This window comes from Artibeus jamaicensis, unplaced genomic scaffold (genome assembly GCF_021234435.1).
Source record: "Artibeus jamaicensis isolate MK-2021 breed Jamaican fruit bat unplaced genomic scaffold, CSHL_Jam_final contig_444, whole genome shotgun sequence".
In the NCBI taxonomy this organism is placed as follows: domain Eukaryota; kingdom Metazoa; phylum Chordata; class Mammalia; order Chiroptera; family Phyllostomidae; genus Artibeus; species Artibeus jamaicensis.
Window position 1 is genome coordinate 6,093,186 of NW_026521831.1, and position 25,635 is coordinate 6,118,820.

The window sequence follows — 25,635 nt, forward strand, 5'->3', positions numbered from 1 at the left end:
TATTTAGCAACCAGCACTGCGTGCCAGGGACTGGTGATGAGAGTGAGAAAAGGCCCACTTCCTGCTTCCAGAAGCTCCCCGTCTGGAGAGGGAGGCGAATGTGTACACACAGACATGTAACATTTGCAGCTAAGGGGATGCTGGGAATACAAAGAAACATCGGGCCTGTGTGGGAGGTGGGGAGGAGGCGGCGGGGTGGGGGGGGGTGTGCAGAGGGAGATACCTGGGCCGAATCTTCATGATGGGGGGAGGGCAGGAGAAGGCTAGCTGGGCCCCGAGGAGACCGGTGGCTGTGGCCAGAGCGGCCTGGACCAGCGAGGAGACTGGACAGACCCAGCGCTCCTGGGAGCTGCCAGCTGGTCTGGAGAACCTGACCGTCAATACATTAAGGCCAGTGTCCAGGGGCACATTTTAGTGTTCTGGTGAGTGACTTGCGGGTGTCCAGCCCCTCAACGGCCTTTCCTGCTGCCCTTCCTGCCATGACTGGAGAAAGGCCATTTTGGCTGTAAATCGCCAACACTTTATTGCAGATGCAGATGGGGAGTTTGGTTTTATGGACATTCTGCAGAGTTGGTCAAAAAGTCCATTACGTTTTTTCTGTACGATGGCTCTAGTAGGACTTAGTTGTCTTAAATTTCATTTGAAACCATTTTTTTAGATTGCTTTGTGACAGCTGTCATATCGGTGTGTTTTAAAAAAATGATCAAAACCAGTGAATTTTTGTACAGCCATTTAAAATTGAAGATGGAAGAAGATATGCAACATTTTGGCATATTATGCTTTATTATTTTAAGAAAGGTAAAAACACAAACAACTGTAAAGCCAAAAATTATCAGAGTGGGTCAGTCGCAGTGAATGGAGGAGGTGCTGTGACTGATTGAATGGGTCAAAAGTCGTTTGTGAAGTTTCTTGGTACTACTGACATTTTGGCCAAACAGTTCTTTGCTGTGGGGCTGTCTCCTGCATTGGAAGATGTTTAGCAGCAGCCCAGGCCTCTCTGCCCACTAGAAGCCAGTAGCAGGAGATAGCTGACATACTCAAAATATGCAAATCAATAAAGTTATTGGTGAAAAGGAATAATGTGCCTTTCATTTTACAGAAAAAAAACCATGGGGCCTTTTTGGCCAGCCCAGTACGTTAGGGGACCCAGCCCCCAGTCTTGTTAGCACACCTGGTTCTGTAACTACACTTCAATAGTAAAACGATTTAAGAAACGCTGTCAAGTACGGGGTAAAATGGCTGTACCTTGACTAAGTCCTCCAGGGTCTGGGCAGACTCGTCCACAGCAACCAGGTAATGAGCCTTCGGCACGTGGTCTATTATGTTTTGTATCACTCTGCGGACCGACAGGGAAAGTCACCGGGGAAAAGCAAAAGCGAGACAGTCAACCAGAATTCGCTGACCCGCCCCCACCCCCCCCTCCACGTGCACCGGGCACCACGGTGTTCGGTGTGTCAGGAAATTATGTCACTTCACTTCCAATGAGATCACGGTTGGGCTGATGGGCTGGCTGCACTGTAGGTGGGGATGCTGGTGAAGAGTTAAGTGACATTTCTCTGGCCGAAAAGCTACAGAATTTGAAGCGGGATTATAGTCCCAGGGCACCTGGGCCCGCAGGTGTGAAGTTTACCCAGAAGCCCGCCCGCCCGCTCCGCTGCTCGTTGACGTCACACCGCGTTTGTGGGCGGGGTTTCACGGGGCAGAGCAGACTTCACCGAGAGGGGTCGCTCTCCCGGACGGCGTCACGCAGCTCCAGGGACTGGGCCTGAGATCTTCTCCCGGGGTTAGTATTGACCGCCAACAGACGGTGCCCCAGAGCCCCCTGACCAGGGAGGCACTGTTATTATCATCCTCATCTCACAAATGAGAAACTCGGACACAGGCTCCCGGGGGCACACAGCTGGCGGGAGGCAGGGCAGGGACTTGGGCCAGAATGAAAGAATCCCAAAGAGGAAATCTCAGGGACTCGAAGTCTAACACAGGACTGTCGAGTCTATCTCCATGCAAACTTTTTTTTTTTAGTAACATAAAAATAAACCAGAGGCATACATCTAAATGTCCATTTCACATTTTTATATTAATTTCTCAAAATATCATTCTTTAGTTTCTTTCTTGTTAAAGATTTGACGATCTGAGAAGAAATCTGTAGGAGAAATGCTACCGAGTCCTTCTGTAATGGCAATAATTTAAATGGCTAATTTATCTGTTTGGAAGTAAGAGGTTAAGGACGAATGCTAAGTATTTCGTCTTAATAATCGAAAAGATTCCTTTGCATTTTGGAGAGCTGATAATGTAATGGCGCAAAAGTGCGGAAAAGAAGGGCACTTCCGGTCCCGCCCCCAGGTCAAGTGTAAATGCTGGCTGAAGCAGGTCTGGGTTTTGGGTGGAGCCTGAAGCTTGTACAGTTGGGGGGGGGGTCCTCCCCGGGGGGGTCCTCCCCCCACCAAAAAAAATAATAAAATTTAAGTTCGGGGCCTTGGAAGAGACCCAGGCAGGGGAGGCAGGGTCATAAAGTGGGAGCTTCACTTTCTCCCCAGTATGTCTGCACATCTGCCCGGGCCTGGGGCCAGTTTACTAGTGCCCAGCGGAAGAGAGGGAGAGTGGGATCCAGAAACCAGAATCTCAGGGAAGAGCCGAAACTCGGTGGGGGGGTTTGGAGAAGGATGAGCAGAAGGGGTGGTAAGGTAAAGCTCCTGGAACCGAAAGTGTAGGAACCACAAATGAAGTGAACCTGTGTTGGACTCGTGTTTAAGTCAGGGTGCGCAGACAGGGAGGGGCTCTCTGGGCCTGCCTGGAGCACAGAGCTGGGATACTCGGTGAACGGGGAAGACATGTATTAATGTTACCTACGGTTGTCCAGGAAACCCACTTCAGCTTTAGAGTTTGCTTTGCTGTCTGATTTCTGGAATTTAAATTGCTGGGCCAGACGTACCAATGTCACCTGGGGCAAAAGAGCACCAGGTCCCTGGAATGCACGTAACAAGATCCTTCTTTCCTAGAATTGGAAGGCATTCTATTCTGCTGATAAAGCTTTTAAAAGATGAACCCGAACGTGGCCTCGGAAGTGTGGAGCTTTTAGATGGTGGGTGCTATTTCATCAGGTGTAAAATGGAGAGAATCGCTGTACCGTCTGTGTTGGTTTGTTGTGAAGAATAAACACGATGACGCACACACTTGGTGAGGGCTCAGTACGTGTTCACTTATGAACACACACACCCATCCGTGAGTTTGAGGGAAGCGGTGCTTCTGGGAGAAAACTTACCCTGCGAGATCAAGGACATGAATGGTTGGAATTATGTTTGATCCATCCCCAAACACTGGTAGTGCAGGGACCTCACCCAGCCAGGCTAACTAAAAGAGAGAGAAGCAGAAGCATAAGTTCTCCGTTACATGTGTAGGATTATTACTGCTCCCGTACAAAGCTACAGTGAGAGGCACCCAAGGGATCTGCCTGTCCGATGCAGATGAAGCACCAAAGAGCTGTTTGGTAAATCAGTTCTGGGGAGATGTATCCAATCCTGTTAAGATAAATAGAGTGTAACCCCAGAGCTGGAACACTTTTCCAGCAATCTGTGCCCTCACCAGTTGTCTTTAGTAGTCCTCTGCATGTTACCCGCGTAGGAAGAAAGTGTTTACGCAGGCATGATGTCTTTGAATGAGAGGAGACCCATCTTTGTCTCTGTTACCCTGACAGAGGCAACTGAAGACGTCAATGATGGGAGAGAACACAGGTGGCCATGGTCGCTGCCCTGAACTCTCTGCTACTGTGTGGGCTCAGCTGCCAGCAGAAGCCATCAAAAATATATTCAAATGGCATAACCTTGCTGGAAAATAACAGGAAAAAAATCCTCATGGTCACTGAGAAGTCATACCTTTAAAAAATAGTGTAAGATGCCTCCTTCCACTCCATACTGAAGTCCAGAAGCAACTACGAAAGTCGTGAATTTTTTGACCTGTTCGGCAGAATACAGGAAAAAAGCTGAGTGTAATATTATTAATCATATTGCACCGGGTCATTTTAGTGGTTAACAAATGAGTACCTTAGGGAGGCTCATCATCTTTTTCAGCTACTAAGTTATTGTTTAAGATAGAAATGGAATCCTCTCTAGACACCACTCCACGCTCCTCAGGAATGCCTCCGCCCGCTATTACAATTTAATCATCACTCTTAATTAAATGAAAGCCAGAGTTTATTATTTGTGAAGACTTAACACCTCTAAGTGTCAGGCACTTAGGGAAAAGGGAGATGTACAAATTAGTCCTTCCACAGTGATCTTTAATTACCTGGTAGGGGAGGTGGACACACATGAAACCACACAGCTTGGCAGTGAACCTTAGTGCAAGGACTGCAATTGCTGCGGAATGTTTATTTCATCCTGGAGACGTAATTTGGGCCCTGGGAGAATCTGCCTCCATATTTAACCATGTTTAAAAGTCACCACGGTGCTGGCAGCCTCACTGTGGGGAAACAGGCTTTTTGCAGGTTGACAAGCTTCAGGCAGAGCCAATGCTTCTGATTTTAGTGCCCTCCTGCCTAATGATCCAATCACCATGTGGCTTTCATGATCCTTAGTTTAAAAAAGTGGGGACACTTGTGTAATTGTTGGAGCAGTTCTTTCTGGATCGCTGACGCAAGGTCCCAGTATAAACAGGGCAAGGACCCCTGGAGGTCTGGTTAGATTCCATGAAATATTTGACTCCCAGGCCACCACAGGCCGCCCCACTTCAGATCAGATTTTCTTTTCCCTGGTTAGTTGGATGGGAAACTTAACCTTACCTGGGAGAGAGTCATTTGTGAGTACATACGTGTGTGACTGGACTCTCTTCTTGTTCATTCATCCCCCGATTAAAACACCAGAGTTGGTGGCAGAAGCAGAGAGATCGACAAAGGCACCCCCCCACCACCACCACCACCGTGATTAGATTTTGTAAGGTGTGGAGGGAAGGGAAGGATGATAAACAGAGAACACAGTCCTCCGTTTAGGCGGGGAAGTTGAGGCAGGAACCCCCTGCTGCGGGGGAACTGGGAGGGCTGAGCCAGGTTTCTGGGGGGGAGGGGACAGTGTCACTGCAGAGGATCCACACCCCTCGCCATCTGGACGGGCGGATGTGCTAAGCAAGGGCAAGGTGCGGGCTAACCCAGTTCCCTGGCGGTTCCTGACTGTACTGGCTAATGTGACAACAAATTTTGCAAGAGGGTTTGAAAAGCCTTTGGGCTTGAGGCTGGTGAACACGTGGAGACTGGGAGAGGGGCGCTCGGAGAGGGCACTCTTCACCCCACACCTTGCCCTACACATCCCTTCCCTCTGGCTGTTCCTGAATTATATCCTTTTATAAGAAAACCAATGATCTACTAAGTGAGTGTTTCTCTGGGTTCTGAGAGCCCCTCTAGGAGATCAGTCTAACCCCAGGGGAGAGGGTGGTCATTGGGACCTCTAATTTACTGGGGTGGTGGGAAGCCCAGGTTTGTCTCCTGGGCTTGTCTCTGGTGTCTGAAGGTCGGGGAGCAGTCTCGTGTGACTGAGCCCATCATCCGGGGGACGTGATTCTATCTCTGGGTAGATAGTGTCAGAACTGAGTTGAACGGCAAGACACCCAGCTGGTGCATGCTAATTGCTTGGTAGTGGGGGAAAACCCACCCCTCCCCCATCCGATTTGGAATTGGGTCTAGAACCTGTATCAGGAAAACGAAGAGTTCCCCTCTTCTGCTTCAGGTAATGCAGTAGGTTAAAAAAAAAAAATCTAAAACTTTTCCCATGGGGACGAAAAAGGGGTTCTACTGAAAGCCACCTCCCAGGGTGATCTGGTGGTGAATTTCTAAGTGAACAGGTCACGGCAGGTAGTCAGGCCCTAGGAATAAAACACTCTTAGTCAAAGGCTTATCTTTCCCTCCAGCCAGCCCTGTCCATTGTTTCTGGTTAACATCTAGGTTAACACACCTTTGAAATAAGCCCAACCATCCCCCAGAAAGTACATAATCTTGTTAACTGTGTTATAATTCATTCCCTTTGCTTTGCTTTCTCCCACCTTCATGTAATCTGCCAACATGCCCTCCTTTAATTTCATACGCCTGAAAGAAACCGCAAACTGTTGTTCTTGGAAGCACTTAAGACCTTTGCTTCCTGGTTTTTAAGTAAAGACTCCTTTCCTTTATTAAAAGAAAAGAAATCTTGTCTCCCTGCTACTGTTGTCATTTTGACTCAAATCAACTCCACAATTCTCTATATATTTGGACATTCTTACGTTGACCCTTACTGTCACCTGTCTAGCGTTGGTGTGCCCGACACTTCAGAAGGCCACAACAAATGTCTGAGCATGGAATAAGGAAAGGCTTATTGGTTGAGGAAGTGCCAGCTGAGAAGATGGGGGCCCTCAGGGGACCTCGCATGCATCTCAAGAAAGTACAGAGTTCAGGCTCCTCTTCAAGGGAAATGGAAACGAGAGGCCCAAGACGTAACTGACCACGGAAGACATCTGGGGGCCGTCACAGGTCCCGGGAAGACTGTGCTAGCTGATGTGAGTCTGGTCCCTGCAACTCTGGCAAACAACACCCGCTTCCCTTATCTACGCAAGCCAGCAGAATTCCGGTACCGCGTAGCGTGTCTGTATGCAGGACAGCAGAATTCCTGTAACACGTAGCGTGTCTCTATGCAGGACAACAGAATTCCTGTACCACGTAGCGTGTCTCTATGCAGGACCAAACTGATGGATGGCACTGGCCCGAGGGCCAAGGGGACAACGCAGCCGGGAACAGATGGAGTCAGAGAGACGGAGTATTTCCCTTTGTTATACCACCATGAACACCTGGAAATGCCAAATAAAATGCCACTGGTACCTCCTAAGTATGGCAGCATCTCAAGAATATAAGCGATATCCCTCGGGACTAAAAACAGACACGCGAACACTAGCGTGCTGAGAGCCGACAGTATCGCAGCCCAGGGAGCTGCTGGTTTCGTAATTTGTAAGTGTGAATGAACAAAAATCCTCACTGGAGGATTTGGCTAGTGATTTGAGAGACAGAGAGAGAGACCAGTGTGAGAGAGAAACTTTGAGCGGTTGCCTCCGCTATGTCCCCAACAGGAATCAGGCCCACACCCTAGGCGTGTGCCCTGACTGGGGATCGAACCCACAAACTTCTGGCTGTGGATGAAAAGGGGCCACATACTGAACCTGACAAGCTCAGGAGAGGCCTGCATGATGGCCTTACAAACTCAGAGATTTAAAGTAACCGCATAGGACGGGCTGAAATTAAAAACTTTTCAATAAAAGCAGGTCATGAAGAGCAGTCATGTTGATGGGAGACTCCCATGTTGGAAACATTTTAGTTTCAGGGAATAGTTAGTAAGCTTAGTAATCAATGTATGAAAAAAGCTTTTGTTCCAGGAACTGAAGGTAGGACCCACCTGGACTCCAGGAGACCACAGGCAGGAACTGAAGGTAGGACCCTCTGTGCCCCAGGAGGACTGCAAGCAATTCAAGTTCATATCAGAGTCACTGTGCCCCGGAGTGAGATGCCCACCGCCCAGGGCACAGAGGAAAGACTGCTGCAGCTTTTCATCTGATTAACTTTCCCCCTGAATTCTAATCCCCTTCCCTACACTTTTCTTCTTATAAAAAGGATCGGTTTAAAATGGAATTTAAGATGGTCTGTTAGGGTACAAACCCACTGCCTTCTCAGATCACCGACCATAGAGATTCAATCCCTCTCACTGCTTATTGGGTCTGGTAGGCGACAGGCAGCATGAATACTGGCTTTTCCAGTTTCAAAATTACAATTTTTATGAGAGTAGTCCGCCAGGAGTGACATCAGACTTGCCTTGCCTTCAGAAAATAAATGAGCAGAGATCCTAAAATAAATGTTTAAAAGGATAAAACAATTTAAGAAATGAAAAGGAAATGATGATGATGATGATGATGATGATGATGATAAAAACCAGGCAGGTAACAGAGCAAGGAAGAGGAAGAGCAAGAGGAAGGGGCAGACAAAGGAGGAGGGAAGAGAAACCAGCTGAGCACGTGCAAGGCCCCTCCCCCTGCGCCCCTCTGGGCCTGGGTCAGGCTGTGCTGGGAGAAGAGTTTGAAATTGAATGACAGACTGGTGGCGTTAGTGTTAAACTTGTGAGGCCATGTAAGAACTAGAAGAGACTTCAACAGGACTGGAGAGTCACACTTTTGTGGTTTTAAAGCAGGATGGTAGGAAGCTAGGGGCATTCCTTGGCAAGTGGCACAGGGAAACTGAGACACCTAGTCAGACAAGCCCGTCCTCCCTAAACAAGACACTTCAGTGTAAATGGTTTGCATTTCTCCTCCCTCCCCTGAGGGTAAATGGCTGAAACCACCCTGCTGGGGACAAGGGGGACTAGATAGCAAAAATCCAACTAGTGCTATTTGTGCCAACCCCACCCAAGGACGGCTGAAGTTCAGGTAATAAGTCTCTGACTCTGGCATATCAGCATAAGACCCCCCTAAACTACCAGCCGTTAAACCCCTCCCAGCAAAGGTCCCACTGTGCGCTCCCCCTCCCAGGAATGCACCTGTGCCTTTCCTTCCTCAGTTTCCCCCTCAGGCACATGTGTCCTAAACTCTTGGGGACCCCATGAGGCTTGCAACCAGGAAACAAGGGCAGGGGCGGCTAGCCCAGCTAACCCCGACCTGTCTCCAAGGCCCCCTTTTCTCGGACTTCCCCCCGGGGCACTAAGGCGGCCCTGTCAGGCCCTGTTCTTTCCCAAACGACTTCCACAGGACCAAGGCAGCCCTGCTTAAGCTCTCCTGTTGCTCCCAATGTCCTAAGCCCGTCCTGGTTTCACGGTCCCCAGCTTGAACACACGGCCTCTAAAAGTCACCCGGACTTGTGCTACAAATTTTGTTCCCAGTCCAGTGTGTGACAGTGGAAACACAATGGTAAAACCAGGGAAGGACAGAGTGTCAAAGGAAGACTATAGGCCAACCCCACTTGTACACGTGGATGAAAGTGCAATACTGTCAACTTTGACCCTAGTGAAGCAAATAGAAACATTCTCATTAAAAATTACCATGACTGCCCTGACCGGCGTGGGGCTCAGTGGGTTGGGGATCCTTCCGCAAAGCTAAAGGTCACCGGTTCAGTTCCTGGTCAGAGCACATGCGTGGGTTGTGGGTTTGGTGCTCCGTTGGGGCACAAAGGAGAGACGACCGATCGTTGTCTCTCGTATCAATGTTTCTTTTTCTTTCTCCCTCCCTTCCTCTCCTAAATATAAATAAATAAAATCAACTTGGGCTGGTCAGAGAATATAGGCATCAAAAGCCAGGGGGATAATTATCTGTTATAACAGATTTCACAGATTGCCACTGAGACTAGGCAGATTTTTTTTGGGGGGGGGACCGTAGACACAGGGACCACTAAATGACTTAAGTGACTTTGGCAAAACAGATGGACAATTCTGGTAAACTTGAAATGCTAAGTAAAGCTTATTTTATTTTTTAAAAAAGATTTTAAAAAAGGTCTTATTTATGTATTTTTAGAGAGGGGGGAAGGGAGGGAGAAAAAGGGGGAGAGAAACATCGATGTGCGGGAGAAACAGAGATGGACTGCCTCTCACACGCCCCCTACTGGCGACCCGGCCTGCAACCCAGGCATGTGCCCTGACTGGGAATCGAATTGCCAACCCTTTGGTTCACAGGCCAGCACTTAGTCCACTGAGCCACACCAGTCAGGGCTAAAATTTATTTTAAAATATTCCAAATAATTGGCATGACTCATTTAAAGATTAGGTTTGGTGTTAGGCAAATCTGAGCTATTTAGGCAACTCATAATTATTAGGGCTTCTCTTTGTCTCTAAATGCTAAACGAGTCCACCTTGCGTTTGTAACGGAGATACAAATGTGATCACTGCAGACGCAGCGCCGGCCTGCGGACCCTGGACATCCAGCCCCGGGCTTGCACGGTCCAGGTCGGCTCTGTTCCTGCCTGTGAGGTCAGCCTTGGCCGCCAGTGCCTGGGACGTAGCAGGATCCAGGCAGCTGTGAGTTCGAGCCACAGGTTAAATGATCAGTTCCAAAGTTCTCTCTCTCTGATGAGGAGCAGGGTCACTGAGATGACCAAGTTGGCCACGTCAACCTTACTTATCTGATTAATTGCTCAGAAAAGACTGATTAAGAAAGCTGGGGATAAAAATAATAGATTTTTAAAATAAAATTTTGAATCTATTGCTTAGAACATGGGACACATGTGATGTTTTTATAACAAACAAGATATTAAGATGATACTGTGTCTCTATTTCAGACTGTCACTCACATCAATTAGTTTGTGTGTGTGATCGTGTGTTCTCAATTAGTGGATTACATCGACGATGGAGAAATCATGGATTTCCTGTTACACAGAGCCCCCCCGGCATTCACAGATACGGGCAGGACGCACCATCTCTCATGCCACCAGCACCCACACGCACGGTGGGCACTGGACCCTGTGGCTGCCGTCCTAGGGCATCTTGTCCCTCTGTCCCCCTTGCTTCCCTCCCCTAGAGGACGGACTCCTCCTGCAAACCCCACAGTTCCTCCACCTGGCCGACTTGGCCGTTCTTCCGGTCCCCTTCCCGGATACTCGATTTTAGCTGTGATCCTCTGCCAATCGTCCCAGCTGGAAAGAGTCAGGTCAGAGGGACAGAGGGGCCTTAGTGCCCCCTCAGGTGGAGGGGACTCAAAGGTCGAATTGTAAACTTAGATGCTTCTACACGGTGGCTCAGTTATTAAAGAAACAACTGTATTAATACTAGTATTGCAGTATTACTTAAAATAAAGCCGGAAATACAAAAAAAAATCATGGACGTCCCACTTGGGGGCCATGTCCAGTGTTTAATAAAATAATACAGTTATAGGATTCGGACCTGGAAGACATTTAGACCATCTAGTCTTGCCCCTTCTTTTTTTTACTTTAATCCCAAAAGTTCAATAACTTGGCTAAGGTCATAAATTAATGGATAGGAAAGTAGCTATAAATTCTAATCCCATGTGGTGTCCTTCAAATATTTTATATCCACAGTATTTGTGTTGCAAAAGCTAAAAAAAATAAAAATAAAACAAAACCATAAGCAGCCCTGGCTGGTGTGGCTCAGTGGACAGTACAGGCCTGTGAACTGAAAGGTCACCAGTTCGATTCCCAGTCAGGGCACATGCCTGGGTTGCAGGCCAGGCCTCCAGGTGGGGTCATGTGAGAGGCGAGAGGCAACCAATTGATGGGGTGTATCTCTCGCACATCGATGTTTCTCTTCTTCTGCTTCTCACCCCTTCACTAAAGATAAATAAATAAACTCTTAAAAAAAAATAAAAGGACAATTTGAACTTAGGGACCAGGTTCCTAATGTAATTTCCCCTGAGACCACTAGGTGTCACCTTAGAACTACTATTACATACCACGTGGCAGGTCTTCAGCTAGTGGGGAAAATGTGCTGGGTGGTGGGTGGAACCTTTGTGCCTGGCAAACATTTACAAGCCCTCGGTTTTAGCTGTTATTACTTACTCATCACCAGGACATTCGGTCACCCATTTTGATAAGATACAAGAGAAATAACATAATTCCATCATACATATGATAAATTTTGCTGCGACAGAAGGCTAATAAGCTGCTGTTACTGTTTACATGAGCTTCTCAGCTCTCGGTAGGTCTTCATGATCAGTGACCTGGGTGTGCCAAGGTCAACTCTGTTGAGCGATGGAGTTTGGAGTCAGAATCCAAACCAAGCAACACCCACAGGCTGATGGACCTAGACTGGAACCACAGCCCTACCACCTGACACCGCTTACCCACAGCGTCCACATCTGAGAAACAGGGCTGACTACGCACATCTACGGTGCCGGTGTAGTGAGGAGAAGGTCAGGCAAGGTGGAGGGGCGCTCAGAATGGTGCTCAGTGCACGCTACCTGTGTGACCTTGTGCCGGCTACTTAACCCCTGCAGCCCTCTGTCTCCTTATTGGTAAGATGAGGTTCATGCACTTTTCAGAGTGATAAGAAACAAACATGATAGATTCTGGAAAAAGGAAAACTGTGGTCCCTCACCCCCCCCCCCCCATTTAAACTGAGTTATTTGCCTCTTTGGACCTACAGACTCCATGGTAGGTAAGAGTTTGAGTTCTTCTGGGGACCTGATACAAGGCTTTCAACTCTGTGGGCTGGACCAGCACCTGAGCCAGGGTCTAAGGACAGTGCGTCTGGGGGTGAGCCTGAAGCTGAAATCTGTGGGCACTAAGGACAGGAAAACCCAACTCAGAGATGTTTAAGGAGTTAAGAGGATGTATGTGAAGCAGGAGGAACGGGTCTGGCCCTTGCACGCTGCCTAACAAAGAACTTTCCCTACCCAGCATGTTCTACTATGGCAGACTTACATTTTTTCCAAATTTGAGGACCATTTTTTCAGCATTTATGTGGTCCAGAAAATGAGGATGGTGCTTTCTCCTGCGATAATCCTCTTCGGTAAATGGAATCTCAGAATCATCCTGTGAAAGAAAAAACTCGGTATGTTAGGGCTACAGAAAGCTAAGCCCAGCGATGCTGGCTTCACTGTGTTCCTTGTAGCTCAAATAAAGTGTTCTAAAAATGACTGCTTATTTTGTAGTGATTTAATTGTCTGGAAAATGTTTTAGCGCACTACATTTTATCATTTAAACTTACTCTAAACAAAATTAAACATTTAAATGTCTTTTATTTTGTGGCGATGGTGCCGGGTTGACCCGTGACTCCATAAAGTCATCGAATAACCCATTTCTTAACAGTTCTTGCCATCCAGGCGGTTTTGTTTTGATTCTAAATTGTTATTTTTTTCCCCCTTTTCTACACTGCCCCTTGCCTTCAAATCAATCCCGTGTTTTTAAACACGGGATTTAGGTTTTAAACCTGAGACAAGTTTCTGTCTCAGGTTTAAAAACTGCTTCCATCAGATAAGATGAAATGTCAGTTTGCCCTGAGACCAGGGATGACAAGTATGCGTATTTCCCGACAGTGCATTTCGCTGTCCATCCCCTCAGCCCCCCAGGACCCTGAATTAAAACCTGCTGGAAAATGGCAGGGAGAAATGAGTTCCATGGTATAGAGTGACTTCCCCAAATCCATCCAGATGTAGAGGTCCTAGTTGGGGTAGGGTTTTACTTTTTAAAGATTTTATTTATTTATTTTCCAAGAGAGGAGAAGGGAGGGCGAGAGGGGGAAACATCATTTGGCTGCCTCTCGTGCGCCCCCTACTGGGGACCTGGCCTGCAACCCAGGCATGTGCCCTGAGCGGGAATCAAACCAGTGACTTTTAGGTTTGCAGGCTGGTGCTCAACCCACTGAGCCACACCAGCCGGGGCAAGCAGGGTTTTAAAATACAGTGTTCAGTAAGGAGACTTTCCATCCTACCACGTTGGTCTAAGTTCAATATCCAGGCCAAAGCATTTGAGTACCAGGCTTACACGAAATCAATCAGAGAGGCAGAAGAAACTGGCCCTGAGGCCGCACGTGGTTGGCAGGTGTGAAAAATGGGAAGCAGGGCCCCAGTGATGGAGCCAAGCTGGGACCTGGTGGGGGATGAGGTAGGCAACGGCCGTGCTGTCAGGGCTGTGCCTGTGTGGAGGACTTTAGATGGATCCTAAGGGTGTTACGAGGCCCTGGAGGGTTTTTGGCAGGACGCCAACAGGGTCTGAATTCTGAACGAGCTCGCTTAGGCTGTTCCTTAGGCCGATTGGGAGAGGTGGTGGCAGGTACTGTTACCCGGCTGTGTTAGTAGTCCGTCGGTACAAAGGGAACAGGTGGGTTCATGATACATTTTGGATGATGAATTAATGGAATTTACGGATGGAATGGCTGGTGGATGGAAGGGAGTGAGGAGGAAGAACTGAAATGATGCCACTGGGAGAGAGACTGGGGAGAATTTGATCTTCGCTTTGGGAAGATGAAGTTAATCCTGTGCACACTCGACAAAGACATGCTACCTAAGAGGTGACCAGTGGCTCACATGTAGGGTTGCCAGATAAACACGGGACACCCAGCTAAATTTGAATTTCAGATACTTATGCTAAAACTTGCTTGCTGTTTGTCTGAAATTCAAATTCAGCCGGGTGTCCTGTGCTTTCATGAGCTACACTTGGCCATTCCACTCACACGGCGTCTGGGAACACCTGTGTTCTGCTCTGCCTTTGGGATGGGCTCGCCCCGGCATCTCCCTAGTCCTGGCTAACAGGACGTGGTGGCCGGCCTGCCCAAATGACCTTCCTGTTCCCTGTGACTGGGGCTGCCCAGCAGCCATCTTTTGAGATTTGCCACACCCTCGACTTTCCCTCTGGATAAAGCCAATCCGCTCACACAGACGGCCCCTTGAGCCGGACCTCGGTATGTGTGACAGGGGGTCCCGTCAAGCCCTCCTACTGAGAGCTCTTTGTTGTTTATCATGAAACATGTATGTCACCAGCTGTATACTTTCTGTCTCCCATGGACGGCCTGTGCTGAGCGTGGCATCCGGTCTAATGCTGAGTCCATAACAAAGCTGTTTTCTTTCTCTGCTACCTCGTGGAGAGATTTGATGGATAGGTGAAGATTTCGTTGTTAATTGTATTTCCCCAGCGGTATACGCATGCATCTGTTTCTGAGCCATTTGAGAGCAGGTGGCAGAGATCAGGCCCCCTTCCTCTTTAATCAGTGTCCTCAGTGTTTCCTAAGGACACTCCCCTACATAACTGGTCCACTTAGGAAGTTCAGGTAATTCCACATGATGCCATGATTTTATCCAGTCCACGGTCTGTGCTCCAGTTCTGTCACCTGTTCCAGTGATGTCTTTGTAGCACATTCTCCTTCGGCATTGGGTCTGGCTCGGGATCATGCACTGCCTCGTCTCTTTAGTCTTCTTCATCTGGAACCGGGGTTCAGCTTTCTTTGTCTTTTGTTGCCATTTTTAAGGCCTACAGGCCAGTCATTTGCTAGACTGTCCTTCAGTCTGTGCTCACGTGAGGTTTCCATGTGATTCGACGCAGGTTTCTGCAGAGCAAATCTCCCTTCTCCACGCTCCAGCCACCACTCATTCCCTCGAATTATTCCCCCACCCTTGGGTGTTTTTTGGTTTTGTTTTTAAACATGCAAATGCCAATTTCATTTCTATATACTAGCAATGAGCATGTGAACACAAAAAAATTAAAAGTACAATGCCATTTACAATACCCTTCCCCTTAGGTTTTTTGAAGTAAAATCTCAGACTAGTATTGCGTGTGGTGTGAGGCAGAGAATCTGGGGGAGTGATGGAAATGTTCTGTGATGGAAATCTTGACTTTGAGGGCTACATAACCAGGTGCATTTGTCAAAACTCATAGAACTATACAGTAAGAAGGGCTAACTTTACTGTATTTACCATATTTTGCTGTGTATAATATACACCAACATTTTGTGTGCATTATATGTGGAATTAGTACACCTGTTACTATACCCATGGTATGGAATCATTATACCCATGTATAATGTGAATCTTTATTTTTCCTTCAGAAATTTGGGCAAAAAAGTGTGTATTATACACAGCAAAATACAATAATCTGCACCTTAACAAACCTGACTTAACGTCACCATGAGCCAGTAGGGAAATGCAAATTAAAACCACAGTGAGAGGATGTGGCCATGCCGGGACGTGAGAGCCAGCCCAGGTGCCACCTCCCTGTGTTTTGGGGAGGGAAGCACCTCTTCTCCACCCTCGGCCCATTCACCTTAGAGGGCTGACTATTGTCCCTCCCCCTAGAAGTGGGTATGTGATCCCCGGTCTGGCCAATCAGAGCTCTGCATTCCCCGGGTCACAGTGACCTGTTCAAAGTTGGGTTTGCAACTTAAGACCTGGACATAGAGCACAGTGCAGGTCCGGGAGGGAACAGGGCCAAAGCGGGAAAGAGCACGAAGGTTCTGGGGTTATAAGCCTGGGAGCTCCTTAGGGCCAGGAGGAGGGGGAGGGCTAATCTGAGAATGAAGCCCACTAGGAGCAGAAAAGGGCAATGGAAGAAAGAAAGTGAGTGGGCAGGCTCTGAGGACACAGTTGAGGCCCCTAGATGCAGCCGTGCCTGAAGTCCATCGTCGGGCTTCCCAATCATGTGAGTCATTAAGTTCCCATCTTTCTAAAGTCAGTGTGAGTTGGTTTATAACTGGGGACAAGCAATCAGGCCTAATCCAGTGGCCAGTGGTGAGGTAGCAGACACCTCACTGGATACTCTGGGGGGAGCAACTGTAACAGGCATAGAATGACGGGCCGACCCCTGGAGATGATGGCAACCAAACGAAGCAGGTGAGTGAACCTGACAAGCACAGCACATGAAACCTGGCCCCTGCCCTCAGAATGTCCTGGTCCACCAAGGGAGAGAGAATTAAACAAACCGATGTCGTTTCACACAAGGAATGTGATAAGTGCCTAAATATTTTCTTGTGATAAGTAACATATTCCACTGATTCTAACACATGCATGTCCCCCAGGTTAACCTCTCTGAAATTAAATGTGTCTCGTAATCAATGGCTTTATTACGGTTGCAGTCAGTGAGGAAGCATTGATGCTGTCCTTGCTGGTACCCCAGTGACCTTGGCAATGACTATCTGTATCATTGTCCCTTCTAAGTCACTTAGGTCAGGGGTGTCAAACTTGTTTTCACCAGGGGCTACATCAACCTTGCGGTTGCCTTCAAAGGGCCGAATGTAATTTCAACTCCTTTTCAATAGTTAAGGAGTCATTACATTTATACCGTCCTCAGATTAGTGCGGCCCAAGGAAGGCAACTGTGAGGCTGATGTGGCCCCCAGCGAAAACGGGTTCGACACCCCTGACTTGGGTCCTGCACAGGTTGCTCGAATTGCCTTTTTGACCATCTTTGAAAAGATTTGCTGGGATTCCGTGCAGCAGTCAAAGCTAGTTCACGGGCCGGAAGGAGCAGAGCAGCATGTGTAAGTGGGACGTTGGTGAGGAATGATGTGAAGCCCACATTTTCTTGCGAATAACCATGTGCTTCACAGAAAAGGGAAGTGCCCTCAGTTAGAGACGTGACTTGGGTCTATGTCGAGTTGCGTGGAGACAGGAGGCAGGTGTGGCTCGGAGAAGCTGGGCTCTGAGTAGGAAGAAGTTCGGGGCAGCAGCACGGCTGCCGTATTTTGCTTCTATTGTCCTTTTAATGTATGCACAAGAAAACACACGACCAAAACACAGGTCTGAACAAGTCTAAAAGAGGGCTCTTTTGACACCTTTAAAATAAAAAGTACAAGTGATGAGCAAGCAATGGGGCCCCTTAGGAGGGAGGGAACTTAGAGAGCCAGCGAGCTCTGCTGAGCGCTTCTTTTGAGATGGGGTTCAGGGGCACAAGAATGCCAGGTTCGCTGTAGAAAGTTCTCTCTGCGCGGATTACCAGGGACAAGCTAGAGGCACTACTTACAGGGTCCAGGGGTTTGGTTCGCGCCCAGGTCATCACCGTGGAAACTAAAATAAACACCTTCCGCTTCTCAAAGTGGCTGACTTCCTCGTTCAGTGCTGTAGGGCCAAAAAGCGAGCGGTTACTTGGATCCACGCAGAACGTGTTTTCGAAACCACGTGTACCGTGAGCGGGACTTGGAGTTACTCCTCTTTCCGGAGCAGCCTAACCCGAGGTCCACGTCCCCTCTGCCGCCGCACTGCCCGTCCCCACTGCGCTGCTCGGCGCTCTCCCTCCAGCCGCCTGCCCTCCTCTGCGCCCAGCTGAAAGGCGAGCTCCCGACCTCCTTCAGGCCTGCAGCTGTGCGCTTTCACCTGCGTGTGGGCCCGTGACGGTACTGACCACCGTGGACATGCGCGGGCACGATTCATGGGCATTATCGGACTCTCACCATTATGAGATCGGCACTACTCTGATCTCTGGTTTACAGGTGAGGGAACTGAGGCCCGGTGTGCCCAGAGTCACGGAAGGACAGTCCAGGCAGCTTGCTGGCCAGGCCTGTGGTCTCCCCAAGGTGCTGCAGGACCAGCAGCCAGGGGGGTGGGAGGGGGCGCCCCAGAGCAGAAGGCAAGGCACTCACAGGAACTCAGGTAGAGCAGCCCGAGGCAGCCTAAGGCGGTGTGGAAGGCCGTAATCGGGCGTGCCCATGCTTCCCACGCGCTGGGTAGGGGAGAGGCGCCCACGCCAGGGGGCTGTGGGCGGCGTGGGGGGCCTGGTGAGGCCTTGTGCTCAGTTAGGAACCACGGGCGGGGGTCTGGATGTAGGACGGTGCGGGCAGGAGGGAGGGTGTTCAATTTCCGAAGGGTTTCCCCTTCCCTGGAGGGCGGCCGCTCCTCCAGTGCTTTAGACATGTGATTCCACTCAAAGAGCCTTCGTGACATACAAAATTCCAGGAAAAAAAATCCTGAAGTGAGTTCTGATTAAATTGTCAGAGGATCCAAGTGACACAGCTAGTCGTGGTACATTTTTAGTCTCATGAGCTGATTCCTTAACAAGCCAAACGACGACATGCCGATATCCTGCGCCTAAGAAATGCCTGCGTTCCGGCTGCAAGATGAGACGGCACGATAAGTCTCAGAGCACTGTGTGCCCGCGTGGATCCCAGCTCAAATGTTAATTTTAGCTTCTATCTCTGTTCTATTAATGAGGGTGGCCTCTTCGGTTTAATTGTGCTCTTTCCCCTGCGCTGTTTCGGAGCGGCCTAATTTGTGAACGTTGGCACGGTTAGACGCCCTCTAACTGGGTTATCCTCTTTATTTATCATTTTAATGGGTCAGTAATGATCTGCTTGCTCACTTGTGGACAAGCACATTATATCCATATCTGCGAATGTTTTCTCTCATTTCTAATACTTTCTTCCCCTCTCCTATATGATTTTACCTTCCTTTGATAGTATCTGAAAGGCAAGATAGGGAAATTCTTTTATATTAAAACATGCCAAAATAATTTAATAAAACACGATGAAGAAGTAATACATATCCACTGCAAAACCAAAACTAAACAGCGTCCCCAAATCTAAGAATGCGCTTCAGGTAAAATGACAAAGTCCCACCCCCCTTGCCCCATGCCACCCAGGAGACCCCAGTTACAGACCAAGGGCCTCTGACTAGAATGCACTTAAAACCTTTCCACCCACTAGAGGCTTAACATTTTCTTAATTATATAAAGCTCTTTATTAGAATAAAGAAGGAAGCAGTAAAACATACTCTACATTTTTAAGTTCAGGAAAGGAAACTCAGTGATCAAAGTCTGAGAACCAATCACATTCCCTGAGGGGAACAAGGTGGGGGTGGGGCATCCTGTGAGAGTCTGAAGGTCATTTGTCCCAGCAGGAAGTCAGTGGTTAGTGTCTGAAATGCACAATGAAAAGACACCAGTGCAGGCGTTTGTATGGATTACAAGGAACCAGTGGGTTAAATGAGGTTCCTCTGGGGAGTAGAGATGGGATGGAAAGAAAATGTAGGGAATTGTTGCTTTTTATTCTAAGCCCTGCTATGCTTTTTAATTTTCAAAACCTGTCCAGGTTTTATTTTGGAAAAAAATATTAAACATGTTAAGAAAATTGCAAGTGTACATTATACAGAAAAATCAATTTCCAAAAGCCTGGCACAAAAGAAGAACTCAATAAGCATTAGCTCTGATTATTATTTTAGGCAGTGCAATTATTTCAGAAGGTGTAATTATCCATCATCTGTAAATGTTTGCAAGGGGACAAAATGCACAGAGCAGGCTTATAAACTCTCTGTCGCAGAAGATGACGCTGTGTTCGTGTGTTTGACTTGCAGCTTATTGAATGAGATTTAGGCCTGAAGTTGTAAACGAGCAATCAGCCATTCCAGGTCCCCAGGAGCCCCGTGTACCCTCAGAGTGCACTTTTCCATCCCAATTTCCCTGAACAGGCACCGCCATTTCTGAGGCGCTGTTTCATTTCTCCAATTTAAGCCAAAATATGGTTTTGCTGTTGATATTATTCAGGGGTTGGCCAAAGTACTGCCTGCTTTTTAAAACCATTTTTGGGGGGAACCAGACCATTCATTTACATATTGTCTATGGCTCTGTTCTGGGCATAATGGCAGAGCAGTGGGCTTGGAAAGCCAAAAATATCCACTCTCTGGTCCTTCACGGGAAAAGTTTGCTGACCCCTGGTCGAAACTGCCTAAAACCAAGGAAATGCCGAGTAAAAAGCATTGAAAAGTAAGGTGCTCTGTGTTTTTTTTTTTTTTGGCTTTATGTAGAATAACGACTCAGATAAGCTGATACACTTTCTTCTTAGCTCCTGACTTGATGAGGAGATGGGTTACAAAGCACCAAACTGCTAACCATCACTTCCTCCTCCCACACTTGAGGTCCTTAGAGTTCATGACCTTTTTCCAAGCCCTTGAAAACTGCAGGTATCCCCACAGCCCTCCAGGACTCTTGCCGTCACGGACATTGGTGGAACCCTCATAGTCAGACATAATTCCTCTGCTCTTAAAGTCCCATCTCTCCTGTGGCAACTCTCCTGTGAAGAAGCCGTTCTCTACCCTGGTTCAAGTGTCTCCCGTGTACCCGAACTCCCTCGTAGGCCTCCAAGTGCCTGGGGGTACACTCTTTTTCTTATGTGTCTTTGTATCTGCCCGATATATTCAACCACACCTCCTTAAGCAGTTCCCACAGAATGAATAAAAGTTGCAATTTGGAAGTTAATATTTCATTTCTTTTAATAATTAAAAATATTCTATTCTGCGGAATAGAATATTTTGTTAAGATAATTAAACAAGGAGGCCCATTAGACTGGGGGTGGTTCTGACATCTGTGCAGGCTGCTTCAGTAACTCAAACCTAAGCCCATAAATGGCTCGAGGTTGAGAAATCAAAACATAAGGTCAACCAATCACAAAGAGCCAACTAGGCTCTTCCAAATAAGGTAACTGCTTGAGCTATAGCCAATCAAATCATTTCTTTGCTTTGCTCCTGGCTTTTTTCTATAAAATCCTTTCCCCTAGCTCTAATTGATGGCATACTCCTAACCACTCCCAGTTTGGCACTACCTACTTTGAATTGATTTTTTGCTCAAATACACTCTTAAAAATTTTAATATGTTTCAGTTTATCTTTTTTTTTAATCCTCACCTGAGGACATGCTTATTGATTTCAGAGAGAGAAGAAGGGAGGAAGAAAGAGAGGGAGAGAAACGCCAACGTGAGAGAGAAATATTGATTGGTTGCCTCTCACATGCACCCCAACCAGGACTGAACCCGCAGCCCAGGCACGTGCCCTGACTGGGAATCAAACTGGTGACCTTTTGCTTCATGCCACAGTGCTCCAGCCAACTGAGCCACGCCGGCCAGGGGTCTGTTTATCTTGGAACCCTGTTCCCAGGCATATCTACCAGCCTGGTTTCAATCTCTGCTTTAGGTCATTCTCAGGTTGTTTCTCCTAATGGTCCTCATTTGCTGCGTGCTCACTGGATGCCTCTTAGGTAAAGAAAATTACACAAAAGTGGTGTCCCCAGAGATGCAAGGGTCACCTCACTGACCGGAGACCGCCCAGATGGCTTCTTCCGCTTGCTCTGCGTTCTCAGTGATGTTGTAGATGATAACGTCACACTCCAGCAGGTGCATGAGCAGCTCTTCTCGAGAGACGGCCTGAAAAGAGAATTGATGGGCGCTTGTTCAAGAAGCTAACCAAGTAGCCTTAATATGCAGACAGAACGGCAGTTTTCAAATCAGATGCGCTGTGCTGAAGCGTCCCACAGAAAACGTTTGCAGGAGGATTGCTATTTAAAATGAAATTTTGGCTCCCTTCTGTGTGTAGTTTTCAAATAGCAAAGAAGTTTGTGAAAAGAGCTGGGAATAGATGACTAAAAAATTGCATCGTGATCTTAGGTATGCTGTTTGCATCCCGATTCAGAAGGGAAGCGTTAGAACACACTGGAAAAGATTGTGGGAGGCATTTAAAACCCACTCCAACTCTGGGCACGATTATCTGAGCAATTATGTGTCTTGAATCACTCACAAGTGCTGATGAGTGATTTATGGGGATTGTTTTGGAATCCTCAAGATGAAATCAATCTGTTCTCCTTCTAGATGTAAGGTATCTTATTACAGTTGACTGTTGGGTATATTTTATTTTTATTTTATTTTATTTTATTTTATTTATTTTTTATTTTTTAAAGATTTTATTTATTTATCTTTAGAGGGGAAGGAGAGAGGGAGAGAAACATTAATGTATGGTTGCCTTTTGTGCACCCTTTGCTGGTGAACCAGCCTGCAACTCAGGTATGTGCCCTGAGTGGAATTGAACTGTGATCCTCTGGTTCACAGGCCTGTGTTCAACCCACTGAGCTACACCAGCCAGGGCCAACTTTATATTATTTTAAAGATTTTATTGTTTATTTTCAGAGAGAGAGAAAGGAGGGAGAAAGCGAGGGAGAGAAACATCAGTGTGTGGGAGACACCTCAACTGGTTGCCTCTTGCAAGCCCCCAAATGGGGATCTGTCCCACAACCCAGGCATGTGCCCTGACCAGGAATTGAACCAGTGACTTTTTGGTTCATAGACCGATGCTCAGTCCACTGAGCCACACCAGCTAGAGTGGGAGTATTTAAAAAATATGTAAAGTTTTAATGGTCAAAAATGTAAAGTTCTTCCATAGACAACAGTAACCGTGGCGATCACGGTGTTCAGCTGGTCCCCCCTTGCTGCGCGGATGCCAGCTCGTTTCCCAGTGGAGCGATATCTCAGTGGGGATTAAGATAGCCACTTGAGGACCTGGCAGTCTCCAAACCCAAGTCTGCACGTGTCCTGAAGACCAGACGGTCCCTACAGGCCCTTGACGAGGTGCATTAAAACAGAACCTTGCAGCGCAGACTTGGTCGCTTACCACAATCGGTTGGAGTACCAAAGAAAAGTGGATGTCTTTTAAAATTAATCCTGGAGGACTACCTTGGCGAGGTGAATGCATCCATGTCAAGTTCAACAGCAAGGACTGCCAATTTCTCCAGCTTGTTCCCTACATTCTTTTGTATCCAGCGATACTAGTTTCCTAGAATGGCTGTAAATAAGTATCACAACTGAATGGTCTGAACAACAAAAATGTGTGTCTCACAGTTCTGGAGCCTACAAGTCCAAGGTCAAGGTGTCCGCAGGGTTGGTTCCTTCTGAGGCTGTGAGAGATAATCTGTTCCGTGTCTCTCCCCAGGCACCTGGGGAGTCACCATCAATCTTTGGTGTTCCTTGGCTTGTTGACCATCCCAGCTCTCGGTCTTCATCATCACGTGACCTTCTCCCTGGGTGACGTCTGGGTCCAGATTTTCCCTTTTTATGAGGCTACCAGTCATACTGATTTAGGGGTCCGCCCTAATGAGCCCCCTTTACCTTGATTTCCTCTGTAAAGACCCTATCTCCAAATAAGGTCACATTCTGAGCTGGGGGGGTTAGGACTTAAACATATCTTTTACTAGGGGGATGCAGTTCAACCCATAATACCATCCATGCAATGTCTTTTCCCGACTAAACGTGCAGGAGAGAGGACACTCCGAGAATGCTGATCCAAACACTGCTTTTTACTTCGTCAGAGGCGTGACAGTGTGAGAGGACACTGCTCTCCTGGTACAGCTCGGACTGGACTAGATTCCGGAATGACACATGGAAGAAAGGAAGTAAGAACCCAGGAGGAAGTTGAAGGCCTGTGCTCCAGACGCGGTCCGACAGGAAGAAGGGACGGCATCTTTGACTCCAGCCGGTCAGAGCCCACGAGAGAGGGGCCCAAAGGAAAACTCGCGTGCTTGTTAAATCAGAGCCCGATCCGCTTCCAAGGAAACAGGCACGTCAAGAGGATGGTTGTCCTGACCAGGCGTTGAGTGCCCATGTTCGTGCATTCGTTTGTTCCCTCAACAAACATTCGTGGGCCCTGTTTCTGACCCAGAAGATAGAGGCAAAGATGAGTTCTACAAGGTTGCTGACACTAAGGAGCCATCTGCGTGTTTGCTGTTGGGAAAACTTTTAACAAATAATTATAGACTATAATGTAGACGAGGGCACACCAAAGCACATGTGAAGCTCTTCTACAAATTAGATAAACCCATCCTGCTCTTGGTGGAAAAATTACCAAAAGGCATCCACCCTGGCGCATACTGGAGCCAGCGGAACAGGTTGCTTTTCGGTCCCTACTCATGCCCCTAGCCCCGCCTCCTTGCTCAGGTGCAGCTCACGCGCAGCTTTACCCTGCAGCCTCCCGCGTGGAACGCACTGTCACAGAGGTAGTGAGCACCAGTGATTCAAAGGACCTGGAGGAGTGTGCTGTCATGTCTCACTGGAGGGCACCCTGGGGCGGGGCAGGCAGGGTGAATCCGAGCTCGTGCGGCAGCGTCTGGGATGCTCAGGGAGGAGGAGCGGCTTTGCTGAGTCAGGCAGAGGTGCCTTTAACAGCCTGGAACCTTTCCATCTGCCACTCTATCTCTACTGACACTGCCCTTGCCTCTTCCCCTTGGCCCTTGCGAAACTGATGCCTCCTATGTCAAAGGAACACAGTCCCATGGTTCCCTTTGGGTGGCGTTCCTTGTTCCCTTATCTCCCTTATCCACGCAGTCCTAGAGGCCCACCGTCAGTCACAACTTCTCTAGCAGCCCCCAGCCTCCCGAAAAGAGGGCCGTGGGCAGAACTCAGTGCTGTGGAAGGCCCCAGGATCTCTAGGCCACAGGAGTCAGGGGGCCTCTGTCTGTGTGTGTGTGTGTGTGTGTGTGTGCGCGCGCACACACACGTGGGGGGGGGGCTTGAAGCTCCTTTGCCTGGCTCTGTAGATAAGACGGAGAACTCAGCACCTGCCCTTTCCAGGGGGCTCTGGGTGCTGCCGTGTGCACGCCTCTGCCATCACCTCTCCTGCACTGCTGTGGAACGAACGGCCTGTGTCACAGACGCCCCGTTAGGCTGTGAGCTCCGTGTTCCCCTGCAGAGCCTTGGAAGCTCAATACACAGCCACTGCTTCAGATGCAGGAGCAAGTGGTTAGAGATGATGGGGGTCTGAACTAAGGCAAATGGCTCTGGGAAAGGAGGTGTCCCTTAGAGAACTGGTAAAGAGACGGGCCCTGGCTGGTGTGGCTCAGTGGATTGAGTGCTGACCTGTGAATCTAAGGGTCGCCGGTTCGATTCCCAGTCAGGGCACATGCCTGGGTTGCAGACCAGGTCCCTAGTTGGGGAGCTTGAGAGAGGCAACCACACATTGATGTTTCTCTCCTTCTCTTTCTCCCTCCCTTCCCCTCTCTAAAAATAAACAAATAAAATCTTAAAAAAAGAGAGAGACAAACAGGGTTGAGGACCCCATGACCACGCACTGTCACAGTGGGAGGGGCAAAGAGCCTGCATAGCTTTCAGCTGTGGTGGGGCACGCACATGCTGAATGGTATGGCCACTGGCAGTTGTCTGCAAACATCCATTTCCTCTTTCTCTTTTCTGGAAGAACCCCAATTTCGTTCAGATACTCCCCTTCTCAGCCCGGGGAACTAGCTCCATCCTCTAGCTTAAGGGATAGGCCTTATTGATTTCAGCGTAGGTGACTGGTTCAGGAATGGCCATGCGTCTCCATTCAAGACAGTGAGACCGAGGGAGATGCTGTGGGGGGCTGCTGGGATGTGCACCCTCCTTTCTCTGAGACCTTCTGGAAGCTCTTTCCTCAGATGTTACTGTGTATGAATTAAGGTCCTAGACTGCTGCAGCCTCGCTGATGGCTTGATCATG

General features: G+C 48.2%; 1 protein-coding gene across 1 annotated transcript in view; it reads right to left on the reverse strand.

Moving 5' to 3' along the window:
- The window catches only part of AK7 (adenylate kinase 7), a 56,313-nt gene that overhangs the window by 24,560 nt on the left and 6,118 nt on the right, over positions 1-25,635 (reverse strand). The window contains exons 3-9 of the mRNA XM_053666073.1: positions 25,291-25,293; positions 21,438-21,546; positions 17,386-17,480; positions 12,359-12,469; positions 3,873-3,953; positions 3,263-3,351; positions 1,246-1,336 (exon numbers count right to left, since the gene is read on the reverse strand). Of these exons, the coding sequence (XP_053522048.1) occupies positions 1,246-1,336; positions 3,263-3,351; positions 3,873-3,953; positions 12,359-12,469; positions 17,386-17,480; positions 21,438-21,546; positions 25,291-25,293 (579 nt within the window). The remainder of the gene's footprint in view (positions 1-1,245; positions 1,337-3,262; positions 3,352-3,872; positions 3,954-12,358; positions 12,470-17,385; positions 17,481-21,437; positions 21,547-25,290; positions 25,294-25,635) is intronic.